At 46.8% G+C, this 26,493-nt stretch overlaps 1 protein-coding gene across 1 annotated transcript in view; it reads right to left on the bottom strand.

The window, feature by feature from the left end:
- STK11 (serine/threonine kinase 11) overlaps window positions 1-25,860 on the bottom strand; it is a 68,145-nt gene extending 42,285 nt beyond the window's left edge. Inside the window, exons 1-6 of the mRNA XM_088460361.1 lie at window positions 25,034-25,860; window positions 21,306-21,389; window positions 18,835-18,924; window positions 17,135-17,267; window positions 16,905-17,041; window positions 16,561-16,688 (exon numbers count right to left, since the gene is read on the bottom strand). Coding sequence (XP_088316487.1) covers window positions 16,561-16,688; window positions 16,905-17,041; window positions 17,135-17,267; window positions 18,835-18,924; window positions 21,306-21,389; window positions 25,034-25,314 — 853 coding nt within the window. The 5' untranslated portion in view covers window positions 25,315-25,860. The remainder of the gene's footprint in view (window positions 1-16,560; window positions 16,689-16,904; window positions 17,042-17,134; window positions 17,268-18,834; window positions 18,925-21,305; window positions 21,390-25,033) is intronic.
- Window positions 25,861-26,493: the final 633 nt, after the last annotated feature.

Genomic DNA, 26,493 nt, shown 5'->3' with positions numbered 1-26,493 from the left:
TCAGACTGGAGGTAGGCCAACACCAAATCTAAATCCCATGGTGCCGTGGGAGGCACAAAAGAGGGTTGAATCCTCACAACTCCTTGGAGAAAAGTCTGTATATCCGGAAGCAAAGCCAATTTTCTCTGAAAGAAAATGGACAACGCGGATATCTGTACCTTTAATGAACCAAGACGAAGACCTGCAGTGAGACCAGCCTGAAGAAAAAGAAGGACACGTGATACCGTAAAGACTGACGGAGGAGAATTACATCTCTCACACCAAGCAACATATGTCTTCCATATGCGGTAGTAATGTTGAGAAGTGACTTCTTACCGAGCCCGAATCATTGTGGGAATCACACTAGACAGAATACCCTTTTTCCTGAGGACGGCCCTTTCAGTAGCCAGGCCGTCAAACGAAGCCGCCTTAAGTCGCGATAAACAAACGGGCCCTGAAGAAGGAGGTCGTCCTGAAGAGGCAGTGGCTACGGCTCGTCTATTAACAGATTCTGTATCTGGGAGTACCACGCTCGTCTGGGCCAATCTGGTGCTATCAAGAGCACCTTGATCCCTTCTCGCTTGATTCTTTGAAGCAGGCGCGGAATGAGCGGAAACGGAAGGAATAGGTAGATGTAATGAAACTTCCACGGAGCCGTCAGTGCGTCCACTGCAGCTGCCCGTGGTTCCCTCGTTCTGGAGTAGTAAACTGGTAGTTGGTGGTTTAACCTTGATGCCATAAGATCGGCTTGAGGACAGCCCCACCTCAGAGTTAGTTGCTGGAACACCTGAGGATTGAGCGACCATTCCCCTGGATGAACATCCTGCCGACTGAGGTAGTCGGCCTCCCAGTTTCTACTCCTGGGATGAAGATCGCAGAAATGGCTACTGCGAATTCCTCTGCCCAAAGCAGAATCCTGGATACTCTGCTTTTTGTGCCGCCCTGTCTGTTTATATACGCCACTGCAGTGGCGTTGTCCCACTGGACTCTGATTTCCTGATCCTCCAGCAACGGATGCGCCAGCTGGAGAGCATAAAATACCGCTCTCAACTCTAGGATATTTATGGACAATCTGGCTTCCTGCTGCGTCCAGTGCCCCTGAAAATGCTTTCCCAGAGTCACTACTCCCCAGCCCCTCAGACTTGCGTCCGTGGTGAGGAGGGTCCACTCCCACACCGCAAACCTTTTCCCCGCCAGCAGGTGGGAAGGTTTCAGCCACCAAATGAGAGATGTTCGAGTCTGAGGCGCCAGAAGAACTCTCTGATGGAAATAGAGGTGGGATCCCGACCACTGGGAGAGGAGATGGAGTTGAAAGGGACGGGCGTGAAATCTTGCATACTGAATTGCCTCGAAGGCCGCTACCATCTTTCCAAGAAGGCGGATACAGAGATGTACAGACACTCGGCGATGTTGTAAAACCAGGCGCACCATATGCTGAATGGAGGCAGCCTTGTCTTGAGGCAGAAAAACTCTTTGCTGCACTGTGTCCAGAATCATTCCCAGGAATAGTAAACGCTGTGTAGGGATCAGGGAGGACTTTTTGAAATTTAGTATCCAACCGTGTTGGAGGAGGATGCTCTCAGTTAAGCGAATGTCCTTTAACAGCTGAGCTTCCGAAGAGGCTTTTATCAAGAGATCATCTAAGTATGGAACAATGATGACCCCCTGACCATGCAGTAGGGCCATCATTGCCGCCATAACTTTTATTAATACTCTTGGAGCTGACGAAAGACCGAAAGGTAGGGCCTGGAATTGAAAATGCGAGTCTAGGACCGCAAAACGAAAGAAGGCCTGATGGGGGGCCAGCAGGGGATGTGGAGATAAGCGTCCTTTATGTCTAAGGACACCAGAAACTCGTCCCTGTCGAGACCCGCTATAACGGATTGGAGAGATTCCATCTTGAATTTGAAAACTCGAAGATGAGGGTTTAAATCATTGAGACTGAGTATGGGTCTCATGGAGCCGTCCGGTTTGGGCACCACAAACAGGCTGGAATAAAACCCTTGACCTCTCTGGTGGGTCGGAACATATACTATTACCTGAGACAGTAACAGCTTTTGTATTGCCTCCTGAATTTCTCCTCGTTTTTCTGCAACCAGAGGTAAACCGGTTTTGAAAAAACGAGAGGGAGGTTGGACCCTGAAGTCCAATGTCAGGCCGTGAATAATGATGTCCCTGACCCAGGCGTCCTGGCAAGACTGGATCCAAATGTCCTTGAAACGTAAAAGGCGCGCCCCAACCCTGGGATCCCCCAAATGAGAAGGACGTCATGCGGCAGGCTTGGCAGCTGCCTTGTCCAGCTGAGTGTTGGAAGCGGCTGATGCTGAAGCTCTACCTCGGCCTCTGGAACCTCTGGAGAAGGCTGGGCCTCCTCTGGAACGTCCTCTAAATCTTCCAGAGGCACGAAAGGAGGGACCTGCTAAGGGTCTTCTAGTAGGAGGAGGAGCTGCAGATGATAGGTAAGTGGATTTCCCACCTGTAGCTTGTGAGATCCACTTATCTAACTCCGATCCGAAAAGTACCTCCCCAGTAAAAGGAAGGGCCTCTACCGCTCTCTTGGACTCTGCATCTGCCTGCCATTGACGCAACCACAGAGCCCTTCTAGCAGATATAGCTAATGCAGAAGATCTGGCGGATAGATTACAAAGGTCCTTAGACGCTTCTCTGAGGAAAGCAGCCGACTCTGCAATCTGTTTGGCTAACTGAATTAAGTCGTCAAGTTGCGTACCTGTCTTACGCTCCTCTGCCAGCTGCAGCGCCCAGGCTTCAATGGCTTTATTCACCCAACAACTAACTAGTGCTGGACGCATCAAAACCCCTGCAACTGTATACAAGGATTTTAATGTGTGTTCCATGTTCCTATCCGAGGTTTCTTTTAGGGAAACCGCGCCAGGCACCGGAAGCACCGTTTTCTTGGAAAGAAGGGCTGCTGATGGGTCCACTGCTGGAGGAGTTTCACATAATCTTCTACTGTCAGGTGCAAAGGGGTAATAAGACAGATATTTTTTAGAGATTTGAATTTTTTTGTCTGGGTGTTTCCATGCGGAAGAAAGAATCTCATCCAGCTCCTCTGATGCTGGAAAGGTAACAGACTATTTTCGGTAAAAGATTTAAACAGATGGTTTTTCAGTAACCTCTAAATCTTCTACATGTAACACCTGGCGTACTACTGTAATTAATGCATCCACTCCCTGAGATGCAGGTTCGGGGTCCTCAGGAATGTAAGTTTCCTCTTCCTGAACCTCGCCCTCTTCAGTGTCCTGCAACTCCTCATCTGACTCATCCCAGTGTAAGGGGTTATGAATCAATCTCTTACTAAGGACCTGAGCAGGAGAAGAAGCAGGTGGGGCCTGGGACATTGCTTTTGTAAGTCCCTCAACAGATCTGGCCAGAGAGCGAGCCCAATCTGGTTCAGCTGCTGTTTGTCTCAGCCTCTCCCTGTCCTTACGAGCTGCTTGCAGCTCTGATGACAGATTTGATATAACTGCAGTCAATTGATCAGACCACATAGGCTGGACTACAAGATCAGTATCCTGAGGTATAGACACACATTTATCACACAGTAGGGAAGTATTAGACTGTACCTGTGTGAATTTTTCACCACAAGTCTTGCATGAAAAAGACTTTTGTGCAGCTTTAGACCCCTTGGTAGACATGTCTATAGTACACACACACACACACACACACACACACACACACACGACAGTAAGACTGCAATAACAGATTTTACAACCACACCACACAGAGACCCTGCTGAAAGGGGCACAGAGGGAGATAAACTATAATGCTTGCAGCGCTAACAGAATAGTGCTGATAACAAGAATAAAAATGCAAGTGCTGATACACAGAGTACTAGCCTGACTCCTGACACAGCTCTCTCTCCACCCTGTAGTGCGTGTAAAATGGCCACCAGCGTCCTTCTGGAAGCGCTGAGGCTGCTGGGAGGCAGGAGCAGAAGGAAAACTTAGGCTCCGCCCCCTCCCCCCGCTATGGCGCTCTCAGCGCTAGCGGAGCGCACTGTGAATGTCCGCCTAAACACTTGTCCTGGCTCCTCTGCTAACCAGGGAGCCAGGGAACACCAACCTTAGCCCTGCCTGTGCTTCCGGCGGCGGGCATATGCTACGGGGTCCCGCGACGTGCACTGCATGCAGCGCATCTTTGTGTACCCCAGAGACTGAGATCTCTGTAGCAGGAGACCTCAGCGCAAACCGCATGCAGCAGTGGTGAGGATCTCCCCGGCAGCTCTCTCCGTGCAGACAGGCAGGAGCAGTAGGCTGCCTGTCTGTCCTCTTGCTGATAGAGATCTTCTCTTCAGAGCCCTAAGGAGGCTTACGTCCAGCTCCCAGGGCACATTTTTTAGACTGACCTGGGGGGGGGGGGATTGCCAGCTCCCGGTTAACACACTCCTATACCCCATTGTACTGAGGCTCCAGTGTCCCCTGGTGGATGAAGGAGAAATTCTTTTTAGCTTTGTTAATTCTTGCAGTAAATTATTTTTATGGCTGGTAAAAGTGAAAGTTATAAATAAGCAATTTGCACTTTACCTTACTAACACTGATATATACACATAAGCACACCATTTTTTTGACATACAAAGCTCGCAAACTGGCAGCCAATCAGCAGCAGCTGCCGGTACGCAAGCTCTGATTGGCTTGCGGCTGGCGCCAGTTTAGAGTTACGGCGGCGCTATCATGAAGAGGTGCTCTCTGCTGCCTGGACTCCTAGAAGCTCCACATCAGTCAGAGGTAGCAACCGATGTAGGAACCATGGGAGAGCCTGCAGGATGGGATGGAAGTCTACCATTGGTTGCCGGCCTGCTTGTCAACCCCGGGGGCGGAATTCTTCCTTCATGTAGCGTGCGCTCCTGCGCGCAGCACTCGCCATCTTCACACTGCATGGTTAAGCCATTTCCCAGCAGCAGATCCTGGTCACCGTTCCATAACAATGACAGGGTAAACACGTTTGACATATATATTTACATTTATCTACAGATGTAATGATAACATCCAGCCATCTATACAAGGTCTGCTTTCTTTAAAATTGAGGTGTGGTCACTGCGGTCATCTCCCTAACCACGCTGCCTGCACCTCTGTGACTTGATATTGCCAATTACAAGAAAGCATGGTTTGCAGGAGATACCGCCTATTGGCAAATATAAGGGACAATTATTTGACCAGTCATTTACCAGGTCGTTATGTATGTGGCCAGTGCTGCATAGTAGCCCTTTCTGCCCTGGCTGCACGCTTGTCCTGTCCGTCTGTCACAGCAGTGGGAGCCAATGGTGGGATGCACATCCTGGCTACCACTGTGCATGGTGGAGAAGGGAAAGGCCATAGCGGATTTTCATATACTGGGATTAAGGCTTGGGTGACACATCATATGCAGAGTGCATAATACTAGACACTTAAATGAGCCTGTGCTGCAGGGCTCTTATCTGCAGGTCTATCCAGTCTCCACTGCGGCAGTGAGAGCCATTGGCGGTGCATGCATGTCTTTCCCGATTTACATGTCGATCTCAGGATATTTCACAGCCGATTATAATTCTCTCTGCCTTTACCCCGATATCTAACTGCTACCTGCCCATCAGCGATCACTGTAGGCACTTGATACCAACAACATTTTCCGGCACTCAATTAACACTGAAACAAGTTACCCCAGTGTCTACTCCAATGCGGTATCCCCGCAGCAATAACTCCACAAATAAGGACAGCACAGAGGATTTCCATAAGGTATACAAAAGGGTATTAATAATGCAGATTGAATCCATCAACGTTTCAGTGCGGTTAACACAGTCCTCAAGATTATATATGATTGAACAGCACACTACACATACATAATGTAGGTGTCATTATGTATGTGTAGTGTGCTGTTCATGTATATATCATCTTAAAGACGGTGTTAGCCGCACGAAAAGTTGATGGATTCAATCTGAATTATTAATACACTTTTGTATACCTTATGGAAATCCTCTGAGTGCTGTCCTCATTTGTGGAATGACAGATAGATATCTATCTCAGATAGTGATGTGTCTAACTGTGCACTAAAGAAGTGGACAAGTGCTGAAGTTACCATAGCAGTAAATCGGCTTCTACCTTACAGAATGTACTTATAAATGCAATTGTCCACTCTTCAGAGGATTTGATACTTTTCCCCATAAGTCATCAAAGGTGGAATGTTATGACAGTTGTTATGAACTTTGAGTCTTTTCACCAGTGTCAGTGATCTCAGAGAAAGATAGAGAGAGGGGGAGGGAGAGAGCGCAAAAGAATGTCTGCGAGTCTGACAGTTCATTTTTGTCAATTAACAAAATGCAAAGTGAATGAACAGAAGATCATTCTTAAGCTGGGCATACACTATACAATTATCTGTCAGATATCTGTCCAATCTGGCTGGTTGGAATGAAAACCTGGTAATGTATAGGAGCAAATGACAGTTGATCATATGGTTTTAAACACTGGACAAAAAAAAAAAAATTGTTCAAATTGGTTAAATTTGTGTGTTTTAACCAATTTGTCTGAACGATCATTTTTGGCTATTTTCCTCTGTTTGTGAGCAAATGGACGATTGTCATTTGCTCCCATACATTACCAGGTTTTCATTCCAACCAGCCAGATTGGACAGATAATTGTATAGTGGATACCCAGCTTAAATCAAATCAATATTTGGTGTGACCATCCTTTGCCTTTAAAGCATCATCACGTCTTCTAGGTACACTTGCACAAAGTCAGGGATTTTGTAGGATTATAGTCAGGTGTATGATTTACCAATCATACTAAACAGGTGATAATGATCATCGTTTTCATATGTAGGTGTATCATAGTCATTAACTGAAACAGCTGTGTAGGAGACTTAAAACTTGGTGAGAAACAGCCAAATTCGGCTACAAAAGGTGAGGTTGTAGAAGACAGTTTCATGTCACAGGTCATACACCATGGCAAGGCTGACCACAGAAACAAGACACAAGGTAGTTATACTGCATCAGCAAGGTCTCTCCCAGGCAAAGATTTCAAAGCAGACTGAGGTTTCAAATTGTGCTGTTCAAGCTCTTTTGAAGAAGCACAAAGAAACAGGCAACGTTGAGGACCAGACACACAGTGGTCGGCCAAAGAAACTTAGTGCATCAGATGAAAGACACATCATGCTTACTTCCCTTCGAAATCGTTAGAAGTCCAGCAGTGCCATCAGTTCAAGACCTGGCAGAAACCAGCGAGACCCAGGTACACCCATCTACTGTTCGGAGAAGTCTGGCCAGAAGTGGTCTTCAAGGAAGAATTGCGGCCAAAAACACATACCTTCGACATGGAAACAAGGCCAAGCAACTTAACGATGCACGAAAGCATAGGAACTGGGGTGCAGGAAAATGTACTGATGAGTCAAAATTTTATATATTTGGCCGTAACAGAAGGCAGTTTATTCACCGAAGGGCTGGAGAGCGGTACAATAATGAGTGCCTGCAGGCAACAGTGAAGCATGGTGGAGGTTCGTTGCAAGTTTGGGGCTGCATTTCAACAAACGGAATTGGGGATTTTATCTGGATTAATGGTGTCCTCAATGCTGAGAAATACAGGCAGGTACTTATCCATCATGCAATACCATCAGGGAGACACCCGATTGGCTCCAAATTTATTCTTCAACAAGACAACGACCCCAAACATACAGCCAATTTCATTAAGAACTATCTTCAGCGTAAAGAACAACAAGGAATCCTGGAAGTGATGATATGGTCCCCACAGAGCCCTGATCTCAACATCATCGAGTCTGTCTGGGATTACATGGAGACAAAAGGATTTGAGCAAGCATACATGCACAGAAGATCTGTGGTTAGTTCTCCAAGATGTTTAGAACAACCTCACTGTACAAGTGTACCTAGAAGAATTGATGTTGTTTTGAAGGAAAAGGGTGGTCACACTAAATATTGATTTTAGATTTCTCTTCTTTTCATTTACTTTGCTTTCTGATAATTTTTAGCAATTAACACTTCCATTTATAAAAGCATTCTTACTTTGCAGCATTTGTTCCACACCTGCCTAAAACTTTTGCACAGCGTGAGTGAGTGAGTGAGTATATAAACACTGGCACTCACCAACCAGTAGAAAAAATCTCCAATTTATTGCTTACAAATTACATGACATTGGTCATACATATACACACACACACACACATATATATATTATATACACACACTCATATATATATATATATATAATATGAGATATGGTAAGAACTTACCCTTGTTATCTCTATTTCTACGAAGTCCATAGGGTTCCACAGGATACCTTGGGGTATAGGTGTGACGTCAGTCGCTGGGCACCATAGAGTTAAGCTTTTCAGCCTCCCAGGATGCACTAGGGTCCCCCTCCTATACCCCGCCCCCGAGCCAAGGCACCTCAGTTAGTTATCAAGCCATAGGCCGGAGGAGGAGAAGGAAGAGAGAGAAAAAAGATCTGGACACATACAAGAATCACATTCTCACCAGAGGGAGACGGAAAACCGGTGACCAGAGCAAAGCCCATCTGCAGCACAGGTGCGACAGGGCGGGAGTCCTGTGGAACCCTATGGACTTCGTAGAAATAGAGATAACAAGGGTAAGTTCTTACCATATCTCATATTTTCTACTTCAGGGTCCATAGGGTATCCACAGGATACCTTGGGGATGTCCCAAAGCAGTATCCTTTAAGGGTGGGGACGCTCCTGTGCAGAAAGGAGAATCCGCCGCCCGAAGGAAGCATCCTGAGAGGCGAAGGTGTCAAACCTGTAATACCTCACGAAGGTATGGACAGAGGACCACGTAGCAGCCTTGCAGATCTGAACTGCCGAGGCACCACGTCGAGCTGCCCACGAAGGACCCACAGACCTAGTGGAATGAGCCTTCAGAGAAGGAGGGACCGGTAGGCCTTCATGAAGATAAGCTTCAGAAATAGCCATACGGATCCAGGCTGCCAAAGTTTGCTTTGAAGCAGGCCAACCCTTTTTACGGAAGCCATAGAGGACAAACAAAGCGTCCGACTTCCTAAACGAAGAAGTGCGGTCAACATAAGTCCTTAAGGCCCGCACAACATCCAAAGAGGCCTCACCCACGGAAAGACCCGGTGAGTTAAAGGCCGGAACAACTATTTCCTCGTTAACATGAAACTGGGAAACAACTTTGGGAAGAAACTCGGGCAGAGTGCGGAGCACTGCCCTGTTCCCATGAAAAACCAAGAAAGGGGGTCTACAAGAAAGAGCCCCTAACTCAGAAACACCCTCAGGACCACAGCCAAATCCCAAGGCGCCACAGGTGGAACAAAGGGCGGCTGAATGCGGAGAACACCCTGCATAAAGGTGCACACATCCGGGATTGTAGCAATCCTACGGTGAAACCAGACAGATAGGGCCGAAACCTGTACCTTCAAAGAAGCAAGGCGAAGCCCATGATCTAGTCCCGCTTGCAGGAAGGCGAGAATCCGAGACAGACGAAACTCCCGCGGTGCATAACCTCTCGGTCGACACCACTGGAAGAACGTATGCCACAAGCGATGGTATATCCTCGCGGAAGACGGTTTCCGAGCTCGTAACATGGAACGCACCACAGAGCTGGAAAACCCCCGGGACCTCAGCATGGCCGTCTCAACAGCCACGCCGTCAAAGACAGCCGAGTCAGGTCCGGGTGAAGGCAAGGACCCTGAGACAGAAGGTCCGGTCGTAGCGGCAACCGCAGAGGACTGTCCACGGACAGACCCTGAAGGTCTGAGAACCAGTGTCGTCTGGGCCACGCGGGAGCTATCAACAGGAGCGTCCCTCCTTCCTGTTTGAATTTCCGGATTACCCGTGGAAGAAGGGAGACCGGAGGGAACAGGTATGCGAACCGGAACGTCCACCGGACGGACAGAGCATCCACCAGAGACACCCCTTCGTCTCTTGTGCGAGACCCGTACACCGGCAACTTGTTGTTGTGCCGGGACGCCATGAGGTCGATTTCTGGAAGACCCCACCTGTCCACCAGTAGTTGAAAAACGTCCGGGTGCAGGGACCATTCCCCCGGATGAACGTCCTGGCGACTTAGAAAGTCCGCCTCCCAATTTAGCACTCCCGGGATGAAGACCGCTGATATGGCCGGAAGATTGCGCTCCGCCCAAACCAGGATCCGAGAGACCTCTACGAGAGCCGCCCGACTGCGAGTTCCTCCTTGCCTGTTTATGTAGGCCACGGTGGTAGCGTTGTCCGACTGGACCTGCACCGGGCGACCCTGGAGAAACCGCTGTGCCTGCTGGAGAGCATTGAAGACCGCACGGAGTTCCAAGATATTTATTGGAAGCTCCGCTTCTGTCGGCGTCCACCTGCCCTGGAACAAGTGTGGACCCGAAACTGCTCCCCAGCCCCGAAGACTGGCGTCCGTTGTCAACAGGACCCAATTTGGAACCCAGAACGGACGTCCCTTGTTGAGGTGGGTCGTCTGTAACCACCACGCAAGGGACAGGCGAACCTCCGGGGTGAGCACAATCGTCTGGGACTTCAGAGACTGAGGCAGCCCGTTCCACTTGGACAGGATCAGGTGCTGCAGAGGTCTGGAGTGAAACTGGGCGTATTCCACCATGTCGAACACCGACACCATGGAGCCCAGTAACCTCATCGCCGAGTGTAAGGACACCCGGCGGCTGTGCAGGCAACTGCGCACCCTTGACTGTAAAGCAGAGATCTTGTCCTCCGTCACGAAGATCCTTTGCTGTCCCGAGTCCAATAAGGCTCCAAGATGCAGAATCCTCCGAGACGGGATTAGAGTGGACTTCTGCCAGTTGATTAGCCAGCCGTGCCGTTGCAGCAGTGCAATGGTCAGGTCCAAGTGGCGTAACAGGAGCTCTGGAGATCCTGCCACCAATAACAGGTCGTCCAAATACGGCAACATGCGGACTCCCTGCAGCCGCAGAGAAGCCGCCATGACCGCCATCACCTTGGTGAAAACACGTGGTGCTGTTGCCAGGCCAAAAGGTAACGCCCGAAACTGGAAGTGGTCGCTGCGGATTGCAAACCTGAGGAACTGTTGATGGCGCAAAAGAATAGGGACATGCAGGTAAGCGTCCTGTATGTCCAATGACACCATGTAGTCCCCAGGTTCCAGCGCCAGAATGATGGACCGTAGGGTCTCCATCCGAAACTTCGGGACCCGCAAAGACTTGTTGAGTGCTTTGAGGTTGAGAATCGGACGATATGACCCATTGGGTTTCTGTACCAAAAATAGATTTGAATAGAAACCCTGGCCCCTCTGGGAGAATGGAACAGGCACTATAACTCCAGCCTGGAGCATAGTGTGCAATACCTTCCGCAGCTCCGTAGCCTTGTTCCGGTCTGATGGTAGACCCGTGGTGAATAAGCGAGCCGGGGATCTGTGCCGGAAGGAGAGGGCGTATCCGTGGGAAACCACCTCCAGAACCCAAGTGTCTGTCGTAGTGGTCGACCAACACTGGGCGAACTGTAGCAGGCGGCCTCCCACCCTGGGATCCCCCAAAGGGAGGCCCGGACCGTCAGGCCGCAGGCTTGTCATCTGGCTTGGGGGCCGGACGTCTGGTACTCCATGCCTGCTTCCGGGGCTTGACCGATTTCTTAGGGCCAGCCTGTCGAGGAAACGACTGTGGTTTGGGCCTGCCCTGGGCCCTACATGACCGAAAGGACGTTGGTCCCGAACCAGAAGGAGCAGCGGCCGACGGGAGACAAGCAGATTTGGCTGCCGCCAGCGTGGCCACAATCTTATCCAGATCCGGACCGAAGAGAACTTCTCCGGTTAACGGCAACGCTTCCAGACCTTTCTTGGAATCTGCATCCGCCTTCCAGGATCGCAGCCACAAGGTGCGACGAGCAGCTACCGCTGCTGAAGAAATTCTAGACACCAGAGTACTAATGTCTAGAGCCGCCTCGTTGATGTAGGTGGCCGAATCACGGAGATTGCCAATCAACTCCGCCTGTTCGGCCGGACAGTCGGATTCAAAAGAAGCCTCTAATGAATCCGCCCAGCGCTCCATCGCTCTGGCAACCCAGCAAATGGCCATAGCCGGCCGTGCTGCCCCCCCTGCAAGGGAATAAGCGGACTTCAGGCAGATTTCTACCTTGCGGTCCGTAGCATCCTTAAGGGAGGACATGGATGGCATCGGCAATGTGGCACTACGGACAAGACGGGTCACGTGAGAATCCACCTGTGGAGGGGATTCCCACTTAGCAAAATAATTATCCGCGAACGGATAAGCCACCGCCAGGCGTTTCTGCGGCTGGTATCTTTTGCCAGGTTGTTTCCACGCCTCCTCTAAATGGTCCACCAACTGACCCGAAAGAGGAAAGACTGTGGCATCGCCCTTCACATCTTTGAAAAAGGCATACTTAGATTTAGCCGCTGGGGGAACTTCGTCCTCAATCACCAAGGCTGTGCGGACCGCCCGAATAAGTCCAGGAATATATACTTTGGACTTAGCATCAGCGTCCTTAGTATGGAGAGGTTCCTGATCGTAAGGATCCAGAATCTCCCCATCATCAGACGTCCCTTCGTCATCCTCATAAGGAGCGGACAGAGACGCCACCGGCCTTTTATGAGGCCACATCACAGACTCCCCTTGCAACACATCCGACAAGTGCTGTACAGAACTCGTCAGGGAGTTAACCCACGCTGGCTCCTGAGAACCCGGGAGCGGGGAAATAGGGAGACTGTGGGGTACCACCAATTGTCGTGGGAACCCCTGCATGGGTGACGACACCACAGACTGCTGGGACAAACCCATCGGAGTAAACGCGGGCTGCGGAGCTAACTGGCCCACTAAAGCTGTTAACGCCTGAGCGAAACAAGCCCAGGGCGGCTCCTGTACCGGTGCTGTAACCGTAATAGGCCGCGCCATGGACAAACAATGCCGGCAAAGGCCCTCCGCGCTACCCTCCCCCTCCGCTAACGGTACTTTGCACGTGGTACACTGTAGCCGGAGGGGAAAATCACTTTCAGACATGATGGCACCACGTATGTGACCTCTCTCACCAATTAAGTATTAAATAGGCGAGAGACCACCCTGCAGCACCGCACCGCAAGGGCTTTAGCAGAAAGAACAGGGACAGTAATAAAGCTGACAGTTTAGAGAAGAAAAGTTACAGGCAGCGCTAGCACAGTCACATACAATGCAGAGAAATAACAATTCCTGCACTAACAGCGCTGATCACTCAACTACACAGACACAGGGCCTGGTAGGACACAGCGCTGCATACACAGACCTGAGCCACAGCGGAGGAGAGGTATGCGGGGGGACCCAGACCACGATGCTTCCGTCCAGCGCTTCCAGCAGCGTTCACCATGCGTTCTGGAGAAGATGGCCGCCGAGGAGCAGAGAGGAGGCTGGCCTGGGGGAGGAGCGCTGCCACAGGACCAGTCGGCAGCATGCAGAGAGGGCTGTGTGCAGCGGGGGAGGCGCCGGCTGTGAGACAGGGAAGGCGCGCTCCCCTGGCATGCATTTAACCCCTGGGACGCCGCAGCGCTACCGCTCTGCTGCGGTCCGCTGTCCCAGGGGGGAGTGGAAAGCGCAGGTTGGTCGCCTGGCTCCACGCTGCAGCCACTCCCCAGGGAGCCCCCTGCCTGGGGACAGGACCATGTGACCAGCGGGGACCCACCGCGGGACCCCGCTGCTTACCTTTGTCCCCCTTGGATCCGGCCATGGTCCGGAACATCTGGGGTCACCGCTAGCAGTGACCCCAGATGCTCACCAGCATCCCCGGATTGGTACCGGCGTTCTGGTACCGGCGGGGGTGTAGGGAAGACAGCATGGACGTCAGGACTGACTGTCCATGCTGTACATCCAGATGTGCAGCCACAGCTGCACTGAAGAAAGCTTCAGGGGCTCTTCTAGCCCCCACTCCGACAGGTGCACCCGACGCCGGCCGGGCACCAAACTAAACTGAGGTGCCTTGGCTCGGGGGCGGGGTATAGGAGGGGGACCCTAGTGCATCCTGGGAGGCTGAAAAGCTTAACTCTATGGTGCCCAGCGACTGACGTCACACCTATACCCCAAGGTATCCTGTGGATACCCTATGGACCCTGAAGTAGAAATATAAATATATATATATATATATATATATACACACACACAGTCAGGTCCATAAATATTGGGACATTGACAGAATTTTCATATTTTGGCCTCTATTCACCACCACAATGGCTTTGAAATGAAACAAACAAGATGTGCATTAACTGCAGACTTTCAGATTTAATTTGAGGGTAATGACATCCAAATCGGGTGAACGGTGTAGGAATTACAACGGTCTCTATATGTGCCTCCCACTTTTTAAGGGACCAAAAGTAATGGGACTATCAACTCAAAAGCTATTTCATGGACAGGTGTGAGCTATTCCCTCATTATTTAATTATCAATTAAGCTGGTAAAAGGTCTGGAGTTCATTCTAGGTGTGACATCTGCATTTGGAATCAGTTGCTATCAACTCTCAATATGAGATCCAAAGAGCTGTCACTATCAGTGAAGCAAGCCATCATTAGGCTGAAAAATCAAAACAAACCCATCAGAGAGATAGCAAAAACATTAGGTGGCGCCAAATAAACTGTTTGGAACATTCTTAAAAAGAAAGAACGCACCGGAGAGCTCAGCAGCACCAAAAGACCCGGAAGACCACGGAAAACAACTGTGGTGGATGACAGAAGAATTATTTCCCTGGTGAAGAAAAACCCCTTCACAACAGTTGGCTAAATCAAGAACATTTTCCAGGAGGTAGGTGTATATGTGTAAAAGTCAACAATCAAGAGAAGACTTCACAAGAGTGAATATAGAGGGTTCACCACAAGATGCAAACCATTGGTGAGCCACAAAAACAGGAAGACCAGATTAGAGTTTGCCAAACAACATCTAAAAAAGCCATTACAGTTCTGGAACAACATCCTATGGACAGATGAGACAAAGATCAACTTGTACCAGAGTGATGGGAAGAGAAGGAAAGGAACTGCTCATGATCCAAAACATACCACCTCATCAGTGAAGCATGGTGGTGATAGTGTCATGGCGTGGGCATGTATGGCTGCCAATGGAACTGGTTCTCTTGTATTTATTGATGATGTGACTGCTGACAAAAGCAGCAGAATGAATTCTGAAGTGTTTCGGGCAATATTATATGCTCATATTCAGTCAAATACTTCAGAACTCATTGGACGGCGCTTCACAGTGCAGATGGACAATGACCCGAAGCATAAGGCAAAAGCAACCAAAGAGTTTTTTAAGGCTAAAAAGTGGAATGTTATGCAATGGCCAAGTCAATCCCCTGACCTGAATCCGATTGAGCATGCATTTCACTTGATGAAGACAAAACTGAAAGGAAAATGCCCCAAGAACAAGCAGGAACTGAAGACATTTGCAGTAGAGGCCTGGCAGAGCATCACCAGGGATGAAACCCAGCGTCTAGTGATGTCTATGCGTTCCAGACTTCAGGCTGTAATTGCCTGCAAAGGATTTGCAACAAAGTATTAAAAAGTGAAAGTTAGATTTAGGATTATTTAGTTTGTCCCATTACTTTTGGCCCCTTATAAAGTGGGAGGCACATATAGAAACCGTTGTAATTTCTACACCGTTCACCTGATTTGGATGTAATTACCCTCAAATTAAATCTGAAAGTCTGCAGTTAAATCACATCTTGTTTGTTTCATTTCAAAGCCATTGTGGTGGTGAATAGAGGCCAAAATATGAAAATTCTGTTAATGTCCCAATATTTATGGACCTGACTGTACATATATATATATATATTACATTACACACACACACACATTACACACAGTGATTGGAAAATACACGCTGTAGCGTGTGTTTTACGCGGTACAGGCAGCAAGGGACTCCCTTTTTAAAAATGAGGGGGTCCTAGGCTCTGTTACAGCCGGCAAATAATATTTTCAGTGCATAAAAAAGCATAGTGTAATCAAATTATTTTGATTACACTATGCTTTGTGACTCATCCTGAAGAGAAAAAGTCTGCGGACTTTGAAACGTTGATGTTTCAGTCACCATTATGATCTGAAAATACAGTTTGTACATTACCTGTGAGTGCCGCCTGGTTCTGTACTATAGGAACGCTTGAACACACACACACACACACACACACATATTATACATACACACACACATATATTATACACACACACACACACACACACGCACACACACACACATTAGACCATGAAACTGGAGTAAAGACAAGGCGAGATCCTTCTCACAGTGGCTGTAGAACATCAAATTTGCAAACCAACCTAATAAGAATTTACAAAAAAATATTGGATGGGTTTTTCCTAAGAATCACAATTTCTGATAACATCTATAAAACTACTTGAGTTCAGACCAATTAACACAGCCCACTGTGAAACAATACAAAGGGAGTACACTACAATACAAAAGGCGTACACTACTACAAGGGTCTGTAGGCTATACTAAAAAATAGGAATTGGGTCCTTACTGCACACAAAAATCTCCAGGGCATGGACCTATAAATAAACTTCTATTTTTCATTAGCTATTACCATTTAAATAATGCTACAATTCAATTTCCTTATTTTATCAAAACTTTCCAATTTATTCATTTAACAAATTCTCACCTCTCAGCAGGTCAGACAGCAGTGGCCCGCAGTCCTCCGGAATGGAGTAGTCTCCCTTTCCAATATTCTCAAACAGTTTGTATATGTTGTCCCCTTCAAAGGGGTACAGCCCAGTAGTGATATTATACCTGTGCATTGAAAGACAGCAATTAATCATATAAAAAAAATATATACATATGAAAGCTAAAAAGGGAACTATTCTACTTTTGACAAGTCAATTTTAATTCATCACCTCAGTGGGGTGGGTGATAGGGGGTGCATGCGGTGCAATACAGGGACGTTGGAAATGGCTGATTGTTGTGGGTGTGTAATGCCTTGGGGTAAATGCACAATGGTAAACTCACAAGGTCACGCCCGCTGACCAGATGTCCACTTTGAACCCTGAGAAAGTGTCCAGGCCATTTGCGATCTCTGGAGGCTGAAAAGCAGGGGACCCCTGGCTGGTCCTGCAAGTGTCACCCTCTGCAAATGGGTGTAAGGCCTGTGGAGAGAGCGGAGGTGACCCCATACTGCTTTACCCCAGTATTGGAGCAGCATTCACTTAGGAGTGACCACCTGATCTCTCACAACCTACCTCCGCAACTCCCAGATCTGAGATTTTGAGCGTCCCGTCTGTTGTAAGCAGCAAGTTCCCAGGTTTGATGTCTTTATGCACAATGCCCTGACTATGAAGATACTCCAAACCATCCACAAGCTGGCAAAAATAACTACAAGAAAAAGAAAGCAAATTGGTGTACATATTCTAACTACAGATGACATAGCAAAAATACAATAAAAGGGGCAAAATATAACATATGGCATATTTTGAAAGAGGAAAAAAAACTAAATAAATAAATGAAAAAGTAAACAAGAGCTAGGATTTTACATAAAAACATTTCAATTGAATATGAAGTTATTCAAATAAAGAACATCTTCAAATGAAGTGAAGTAATAGTAAAAGGGAACATGCACTGAAACTGGAGGGAGGTAGGTTCAAAGGAAATCTGCGGAAAAACTTCACAGAAAGGGTGGTAGAGGCTGACAGTAGAGCAATTTAAACATGCTTGGATAGGCATAAGGATGTCCTTACAAAGAACTAAGGATCAAATAGGGTTGAAGTCAGGGGCTTCTGAAAGTACACTTTTGGTGCCCCTAAATTGCTGAAGGCCACCCCCTAAGGGGATGCTGAGGTAACCCGCTACACCACCTACCTGATGCAGGGTTGAAACAATAGTAATGCAGGGATTTCACCAACAGAAGTTATACAGTGGGAGCCTGGAGTGTAAAGATTTTGCTGGGTTTTGAACCATCAGGCTCTAAACTCACTGTGAGGGCAGTAGGGTGCTTGGGCACCTAAGCGTTGGTATTACATCATAGGTAGACAGCTCTTGTGGTTGTAGCAGGGTCTGAAGAGCAAGGAGTGCATCCGTGACTAATGACTAATGGACGAGAGAGACCCTCGGCATGGCCGTGCATGTTGCAGGACGGACCTGCGGAAAGTGCTAGTGCCCGCTGGTTGTCTATTATGTGTCAGAGGAAGCGCAGAGCTTTGCTCTCTCATTGACTGGCACCACTCAGATGTTTGGTGGGAGTGGAGATGCCCCCTCTGTTCAAGCGCCTATGGCTGAGGTTACCAAAATGTTAAAAAGAAGGGGCAGACTAGATGGGCCAAGAGGTTCTTTTATGTGTCATCAAATTCTATGTTTCTATTATGTTGAATAGTGCCGGGAATGAGTGCCTGGAGCTAGTCAATTGACTGCGTTCTAAACCAATGACTAGAAGTGCAAGTAGAAATCTAACTAAACTAGTGCTGCGATACTAGTAGCCTTACTGCGTGGACTAACAGCATCCCGCCCGACACTTGAGTCGGAGAATGCCGTTTACCTCGACTAGACCCCTGGCAAACTGCATATCCCGACTTAAGAGCCAGGCGTAACGCAGACAAAATAAAATAGCTCCAGGCACTCATTCCCGTCGCTATTCAAAATGGCATCAAATTGAGTCCCCACCATAGTTTTTTTCTGCCTATTTAGATTAATGCTATACATTTTAGGCTTATTTCATATTAAATTTTTAAATCGTCTCCATATTTCACCAGATTTTAATCCATTTTTATGGACATATTTTGCAACATAATAGTACATAAAAGTGTCAGCTCTACTCAAAACATAAAGGTAGAGAAGGCCAAAACCTAGGAATGGATGAAGAAACTTATAGCAGAATAAAGACAAACAACAGTGCTATGAACAGTGAACCACAATGGAATGATCTGAGTCAAAGGAGAGTGGTACTTACCCATGAGCCTGAAAGACAGGGAATCGTTTCTCCGATACACTGTCCAGCATCTCCTGCATTCCACACACACAGTACTCCATAACCATATACGTATGCAAAGAATTAAGGAAACAAACAACAAATAGATAAGGGGATACTTTTTGCATAAGAGCCATTGATATTCCCAGTCTTCCTGTCAAAACACGTGCAGTTCCTATTTCCTGCCTGGTGTGTCACTCTCTTCTCTGGTGCTTCTAGGACACACCGGTATGTATATCAGAAGGTTGTTGCAACAGCTGAGTGTGCTAGAAGCACCAGAGCAGAGAGCGACATCTCAGGCAGGAAAGAAGAACTGCACAGGTTGTGACAGGTGCAGGGTGCTAGAATGAAGACTACATATAATATGAAGACCTTGTGCCGCAAATTACAAAGAATGTTCAATCATTCAAATCAGGCTCTGCCCAGTGGTGCTTGCAATCTACATTCTGTACTGCACAAATATATTCACACACATACTGTAAAGCTAAATTTGCAGCTCATGGAAGCCTAGCAAATGTACAAACTCTGGCAACTATTATGCTGCCGTGTTGGCTGTATAATGTATACAGAAAAGTAATACAGCATAACTACTTCACAGGGGAAATTTCGGTATTCAAATAGAAGACTGGGAATATCAATGGCTCTTATGCAAAAAGTTAGGAAGCCATTTATATTAATGTCCGTAATACTCGATGTTCTCCCCAGGCTGTTTTTTGCGGGCGCACCACCAAACTACCGCCGGCACTTCCCCCGCCCCCGTGACTCCTCTGATTGAAGTAAAGCCTCATGTGTCCCTCCCCTCGGCACTGTGCACCTCCTGCGCTGTCCCCACGGGCGGCCGCGACTGCCTGGCTGGCTCAGGTTAGAATGGTGTCTTCTGGCATTGTCAGGGGAGGGTCAGGTTGCTAGACAGAAGGAACTGGATGTCGAAAGCCCAGGAGAGAGCGGCACCAGCGGATCCCACAGCAACACTACAGACAAGGGGTGCATGAATCCCAGGGGAGCCTCCAGACAAGACGACCCAGAGTTGGAAGTCTTCCCTGCTGTACCGCAACCGCAAGGAAGCCACACAAGAGATGAGCAGCAGAAAGGTCCCACAGTACACCGGCATTGCAATACACCAGCTGGTAAGCTCAGTTGATGCATGTGTCCAGGGGAGAGGGCAGCTTATTAGTTTCCATGAGTTTGGCCTCTTCTCATGTACTTTTATGTCTGCATGTAATTCAAGCCATTCAGCCAACCAATACAGTCTTAACAGTAGATCAGGTGTTGGAATAAAAAAAATTCTGTGGTGCCAGCAAGTGGGGACAGTATCTGTGTAGCCTGCAAGTGGGGACAGTATCTGTGTAGCCTGCAAGTGGGGACAGTATCTGTGTAGCCTGCAAGTGGGGACAGTATCTGTGTAGCCTGCAAGTGGGGACAGTATCTGTGTAGCCTGCAAGTGGGGACAGTATCTGTGTAGCCTGCAAGTGGGGACAGTATCTGGGAGCTGTATAAAAAATAAATTCTGTGGTGCCAGCACTAAATAACCTGATGCTGATTTCACTAGAGGGACCAGATCCTACAGACTTTGATTATGAAAAAGCCGCAAACGACTGGGTCTCTAAAAAGAAGATAACTAATATATAAACTGTTATTTCAAGTTGAAATCATTAGAAGGTCAGGGTTTAAAATATTTTATAATTGCGCATGCCCCCACCCGGCTAGAAAAATTTTCTGGGGAGAACACTGAATGCTGATTAAAGTTTGTCGAAATGGATTGCGATATCACTTTGCGCATATATGAATTTATAATCTAAATCTAAAATTTAAAATCTATAAATTAACAGGGCCCCCACAGAGGTGCATGACACCTGCATGTTTGTGTGGGTTTCATTTCTGGGTTCTAACATTTACAGATATTTATTGAGGCCTGTACTTAGATCTAAAGTCCTCACAAATGTTACAAGATGATAGTGAATTAGTTTTACTTAGTTACTGGAATATACTCAGACCAATTCTGCAACAACCAAAAATAAAACCCCCCAATAACTAAAAAGTAATGGGAAACCTCAACTGTGATAAACACTGACAAATGTCTCCTTATTAAAATGAGGTTGTTAGAATGAGACTTCGGTTCATTGGTGACCTCTATCAATGTTCCTTATCTTATGTTGAACGCTAGAACCAATACAGCCTTGCCATGGCAGGAAGAGCCAAGAAGTTAAAATTTGATCAGTTTTTAGAGAGGAGAAAGAGCTATAACTGATGAAGCAGGTACCATTTTTCCCTCACACTGACAAACATTTAATATTGCACAGTGGCTCTAGTGGTTGTGAGTAGGTATAGGAAGTTGGTGGGAGTACACTGACTGATCGGATCATTGTGTGCCATTCAGTGACACCATATGAGCACTTTAGTTACTAAAGTACACCTTTAAGACATCATTAGTACACTGACAGTTCAAAGGATATATCTTTTGCTTTTCTTCATTATATAACACGTCCACCAGCTGAATCACGTTCCGATGCCTTAAGCGTCGCAGCAGTTGAATCTCCCTAATTAAAAACAAAAAGGAAACTGGCAGTACTACCACATGATCAAGGTTATGGATGACAGACAAAACAAAACACAATAGTAAATATGGCCTGTAAATCAAAAGGGCAAGCAATAATGGTTAGCATGGTGGAAAACATAACACAGAAAACTTGTATATGGACAGTCATTTGTCTACTTAACCTTTATTTCATTCAATAGTGTACCAAAGCAACCAATTTATGTTGACATCTACTAGGACTAGAAATACATTTAGCCATTTTTAAGGTCCATCCATGTGACAAAGCCAGTAGTGCCTTAAGCTGGGTACACACTGGAGCGATGTAGTCTCTTATATATGCTGCATATCAAACTTGACGAGATCACATTCGCCGTATGCAGTGTAATGAAGGACGGAACATCGTTCTGACGTGTACCCAGGATCAGATATGTCAGGGTACACACTGAGCAAACAAAAGGTCATTTGTGTATTCTTGAAGTACACAAATGAAATATGGTCCCCGTCATGTGGATGAGAAAGGCATAGGTCATTACAAAGGATTTTCAGCTTTCAAAATGTAGCAAACACACATTTAAAATTTTTTATTAAAGTTTTTAATGCATCAATGGAATTTTAATTGGCAATTACAGAATGCCCATAATATCAGATTGGCATCACTGGGAAGAAAAAATGAAAGCAGCAGAATTATGGATTCCACCGATGAATGCCATGAAGCTTGTATACACAGAACAGGCTAAGGCAGAGAAAGTAAGAAATGGTAGGAGAGGGGGCAGAAGGACAGTTTAATGCCTACATAATAAAATACTGTTCATATGCACACACTTCATATCATTGTACATACTATACAAGAGCCATTTCCCCCACATCCTAATCTATAACCTCATTCCTATATCTACCGCAAACATGTGCTGAACTAACACGAAACTATAGAGTCCACAGGAACCACATAAATAATGCTTTTACTTCATCAACAAAAAGAACATTTCACAGAATCCACATTACATGGTATTTGCAAAAAAAATAATTACATAATGAAGAATCAATAACATACTACTGCATTTGATAACTATAACGAAAAATGTGGTCATGTGTCTCTCCTCACTAAACCGCAAACAAATATGAACAGGAACAAATAAATAAAAAAAATAAAAAAAGTGCTTTCACCAGAATGTACAGGACTTAAAAACAAGTTGGTGTGAAACTGATGAGCAAATATCAGCGAGATAAAAAAATATATGTTTAAAGTAGAGATGTGCAGGTTCGGATTTACTCGGTTCTTATCGCCATTTTACTGCAAGTTCGGATTTATTTTATTGGCTATCCAAAACACGTGATAGCCGATAGCCAATAAAATGCCGTTTTGAGATCCGAGTAAATCCAAACCTGCACATCTCTAGTTTAAAGATATACAAATGGAAATGACATAATTGACCAACCTCATGACAGCAATGCAATGATTGTCCTTTATCTACATTAGGTTTGAATTGCCCATTAGAAGTCACCTAAAACACAGTGGTGGAATGTATGGGGTCAATCTAATTAGGTGCGAGTTGGGTTGTATGAGCCCTATTCATGGCGAACTTGCACTGAGAATTTCATTTGCAATCCAATTTCAAACTCGCCTTGCTCAAAGAAAATTTACATTTTCGTGTGCACCCCCCTGAGCAGGTGAAAAGGTAGTGAAATTCATTACGCCAGAGGTTCCCAAACTGCGCCATTACAGTGCACATTTTAAGGATATCCATGCGTTAGGACAGGTGACTTAACTAGTACCTCAGTCAATTGGATTTAACCATCTGGACTCAAGCATTCTTAAAACCTGGACTATAATGGTGGAGTTTTGTAACCTCTGTCTTAAAGGTAAAAAGTTGGGACACACATAACCTCTGGTACACCTCTCCCAAAGCACAATCATGCACCTTATACCCTTTTTACACCAGAGCTAAAACCTGGGTTATTGCAGGGTTAACCCGGGTAGCTCCTTGGTGTAAAAGGGGACAGGGTTGGATTCCCGGGTCGAATGACCCGGCAATTCAACTCAGGTAACTTGCAGGGTTTAACACAGGAATGACCCTTGAAACCCTGCAGTGTAAACGACACGATCCAGGTCACGGTGACCTGGAGCGCGCCGCATGCCAGCCGATGGGCTGGCTTCAGTGGCGCTTGGAGATGACGTCATCTCCAAGCGTCCACTTCCACGCCGGAAGAGCCGGGTCAGTGCAGACCCGGCTCCGATGTGAACGGCGCTGACTTGGGAATTTCCTGGGCCGGCGCCGACTAAATTCCGGATCTGATCTGATTTGGAACCGTGTTCCAACCTCCGGGTCAGACCCGGAATTTAGGTATAAAAGCAGTATAAAAAGGTTTAAATAGCATAATTTGGAAAATAAATATGTCAGTTTTCAGGTGAATTTCTCTAAAAAGCTCAATAATGGGTTAAATGATGTGGGACATGTATGTGGAGGTCTTGCATTGACAGGATAGGGATTTTAGAACTTGCAGATTAGAGGTAAAAGTGTTTATTCCAACTTTTTACAAACTTGTATAAAAACAGAGATTCTGATAGACATTTGTCTGTACCCCAAATTGCTGGAAAGACTTCAATTTACTGAAAAACTCTTGCTTGCTATCATATTTCAACCATTAATAAAAGAACAAAAATCAGATATTTTACACAGTTTAAAAACCGCCTTCAATATGGTCCTGCTATCTAAGCTGTCACTTTTTTGGGGTCCTGTGTGGTTTAACCACTTTTTCCTGCACTTCTCCCAGGTAGCATTTTGTAGAAAAGTTGCACAACTACTGTGAACTGGAATTTCATAATTGGATCTCTCATTTCTCAGGTACGCGCATTCATGGAATGTATTTGAGTTCATGAAACAAATACGTACCTAATTAGATTGAGCCCTAAAGGCCCCCATACACCAGCAACGGATTGTCGCGACACTGCAATCCTGAGATGCCAGGTTATAGTATCGGTGAAATCCAAGATGTTGCATTTCACAGATTTGCCAATCACAATATGATAGTGATTTGCAAATCGGTGACATTTAACATGTATAATTTCACTGATCCTTTGAAGGATCGCAGAATTACGATAGCCGCCTGTTGGTATTTCCGATCTGATCGCAGAATCCGGCAATCTGTTGGCTAATGTATGAGGGCCTTAAGATTAAACAGGCCTTAATAGAATAATTACCACAATAAAACATCACATTATTCCCCTTTAGAATGTAATCTCTCACATGCAAGGCCCTCTTCCTTCATGTGCTTTGCCTTTATTCACTTATACCATCATCTCCTTCCCATCTACAACAGCACCTATCCCTTGAGCATTATGACTTCTGATGCAGCAATGTTTATAAACCACGTCCATGTCCTGCAATGCTCTGACTTTGTTCTTACTGCTTCTATGTGCACTGTGGACCCCTTGTGGTGCCATTTAAATAAAGGCCAATAATAACAACAGTAATGCAATTAACAGATTATTGTCTCATCTGAGTGTACAATGCACGTGCTAAATAAAATATATTAAACTTACTTTGGACTCATTTACTGGCACTTGTTAATTTTCTAAATACTGATAAGTATTCACAACAAATCCCCCCTCCCCATCAGATATTTTTATGTTTATGGAAAACTTACTTCTTGACATTGGCCTCTCCATTTGGGATCCTTCGTAATTTCTTTTTCTTGAGAATTTTGACAGCGCGGCGACATAGCGTATCCGAGTCCAGCATCTCCTTTACCTTGCCATAGGAGCCCTCACCCAACAGATCCCCCATAAGGTATTTTCCTACCAACTTTGCACGTTTGCGGCGAGGCTGGTATATAACCTCAGTGGAGTCAATGCGGTGAATAAAGGTGTCCATACCCACTGATAGGTCTCCCAAGAACACCATTTCTTGAGACTCCCCCTCATCCATACTGGGCTGGCACAAGCCTGACCCCCTACAATAGTGTCACAGCTTAAGAGCAATGATGTCACTGGGAGGTCAGGCCCTGACAGAAGAGCCCAGTGATTCCCAGCCCAGGGTTGTGATGTCACAGAATACTCACAAGAGAACTCGGTAACACTGACGTCAGAGTGCAGCCAGATAACGTCACAGGATGTTGACCTCCAGAAAACAATTCCCAGGGACTGCAGCTGCGATGTCACGGCGACCAGGATCCTCACACAACACGATGAGCGACTGTGACACTTGTTCCCGGCGATGACAGTGCCACCGGCCCCTTAGTCCAACCGCACAGTGGCCCACTGTCCCGAAGTAGCCGCATTTCCCGAGACACGATCGATTGTTACCGGTTCGTCCAGCACAAATTTTGTCCCGGCTAATGTCCCGGTTTCTAAACTGTCATGGGCCGCCGCGCCTGCGCCGCACACACTGTACATAGAGCATGTGCGGGGGGTTACCGCGATCTGCGCCTGCGCACAAGCAGCAGGAGGACCTGAAGGTGCACGCGCAGTGGGGCAATCCGCAAGTGATTTATTCGCCCCGCTCTATGCCTGACACTCAGCCATGTTATCAAACATAGGGAACGTTAATGTCGCAATGCTCGTTTTCCATAGGCTGTGTAAAATATGTCTGCGTCCTAATGTTTCCATTTGGATGAAAAGCATGTGAGAAGGCAGCAGTGAGGACAGCTGGGGGGGCCTTCCTTGTGAGTGAGAGGGCGGGGTTTCTGAAGCGAGAATGTTGCCTGGACTGCAGTATAAAGCGGACCCGAATGTGGATCTGTTTGTGGGCGTGGTTGAGTTGTTGCAGGGGCGGGGCAACGTACGCAGTGATGCCCCCGGCCCCAGCTGCATGACAGACAGACTAGTGACACAGGCCAGGGTAGCTCTGGCTCCTGCCGTGGGAGGCGATGCAGGTGCACCCAGCTATCATCGGATAGGAGACCGTAAAACAGTCGTCCACTAAATAGCACTGAAGGGGAATGCGTTTCTGAAATGAGGAGGGCACTAATGTAGTGGGATGTCGTCATGTCCCTAACAACCGGTTCTTGAGTAGCACTGAAATGATGACAGTGGGCCTGATTCAGAGACGGACGCTATTTGCTCTCGCTCGTTCAGAAAAATGGGCCGGATATTTTAATAGAGCGCT

The sequence above is a fragment of the Taudactylus pleione genome, unplaced genomic scaffold (assembly GCF_031769625.1).
Source record: "Taudactylus pleione unplaced genomic scaffold, aTauple2 ptg000044l, whole genome shotgun sequence".
Classification (NCBI taxonomy): Eukaryota; Metazoa; Chordata; class Amphibia; order Anura; family Myobatrachidae; genus Taudactylus; species Taudactylus pleione.
This window is presented reverse-complemented; position numbering and strand designations above follow the sequence as displayed.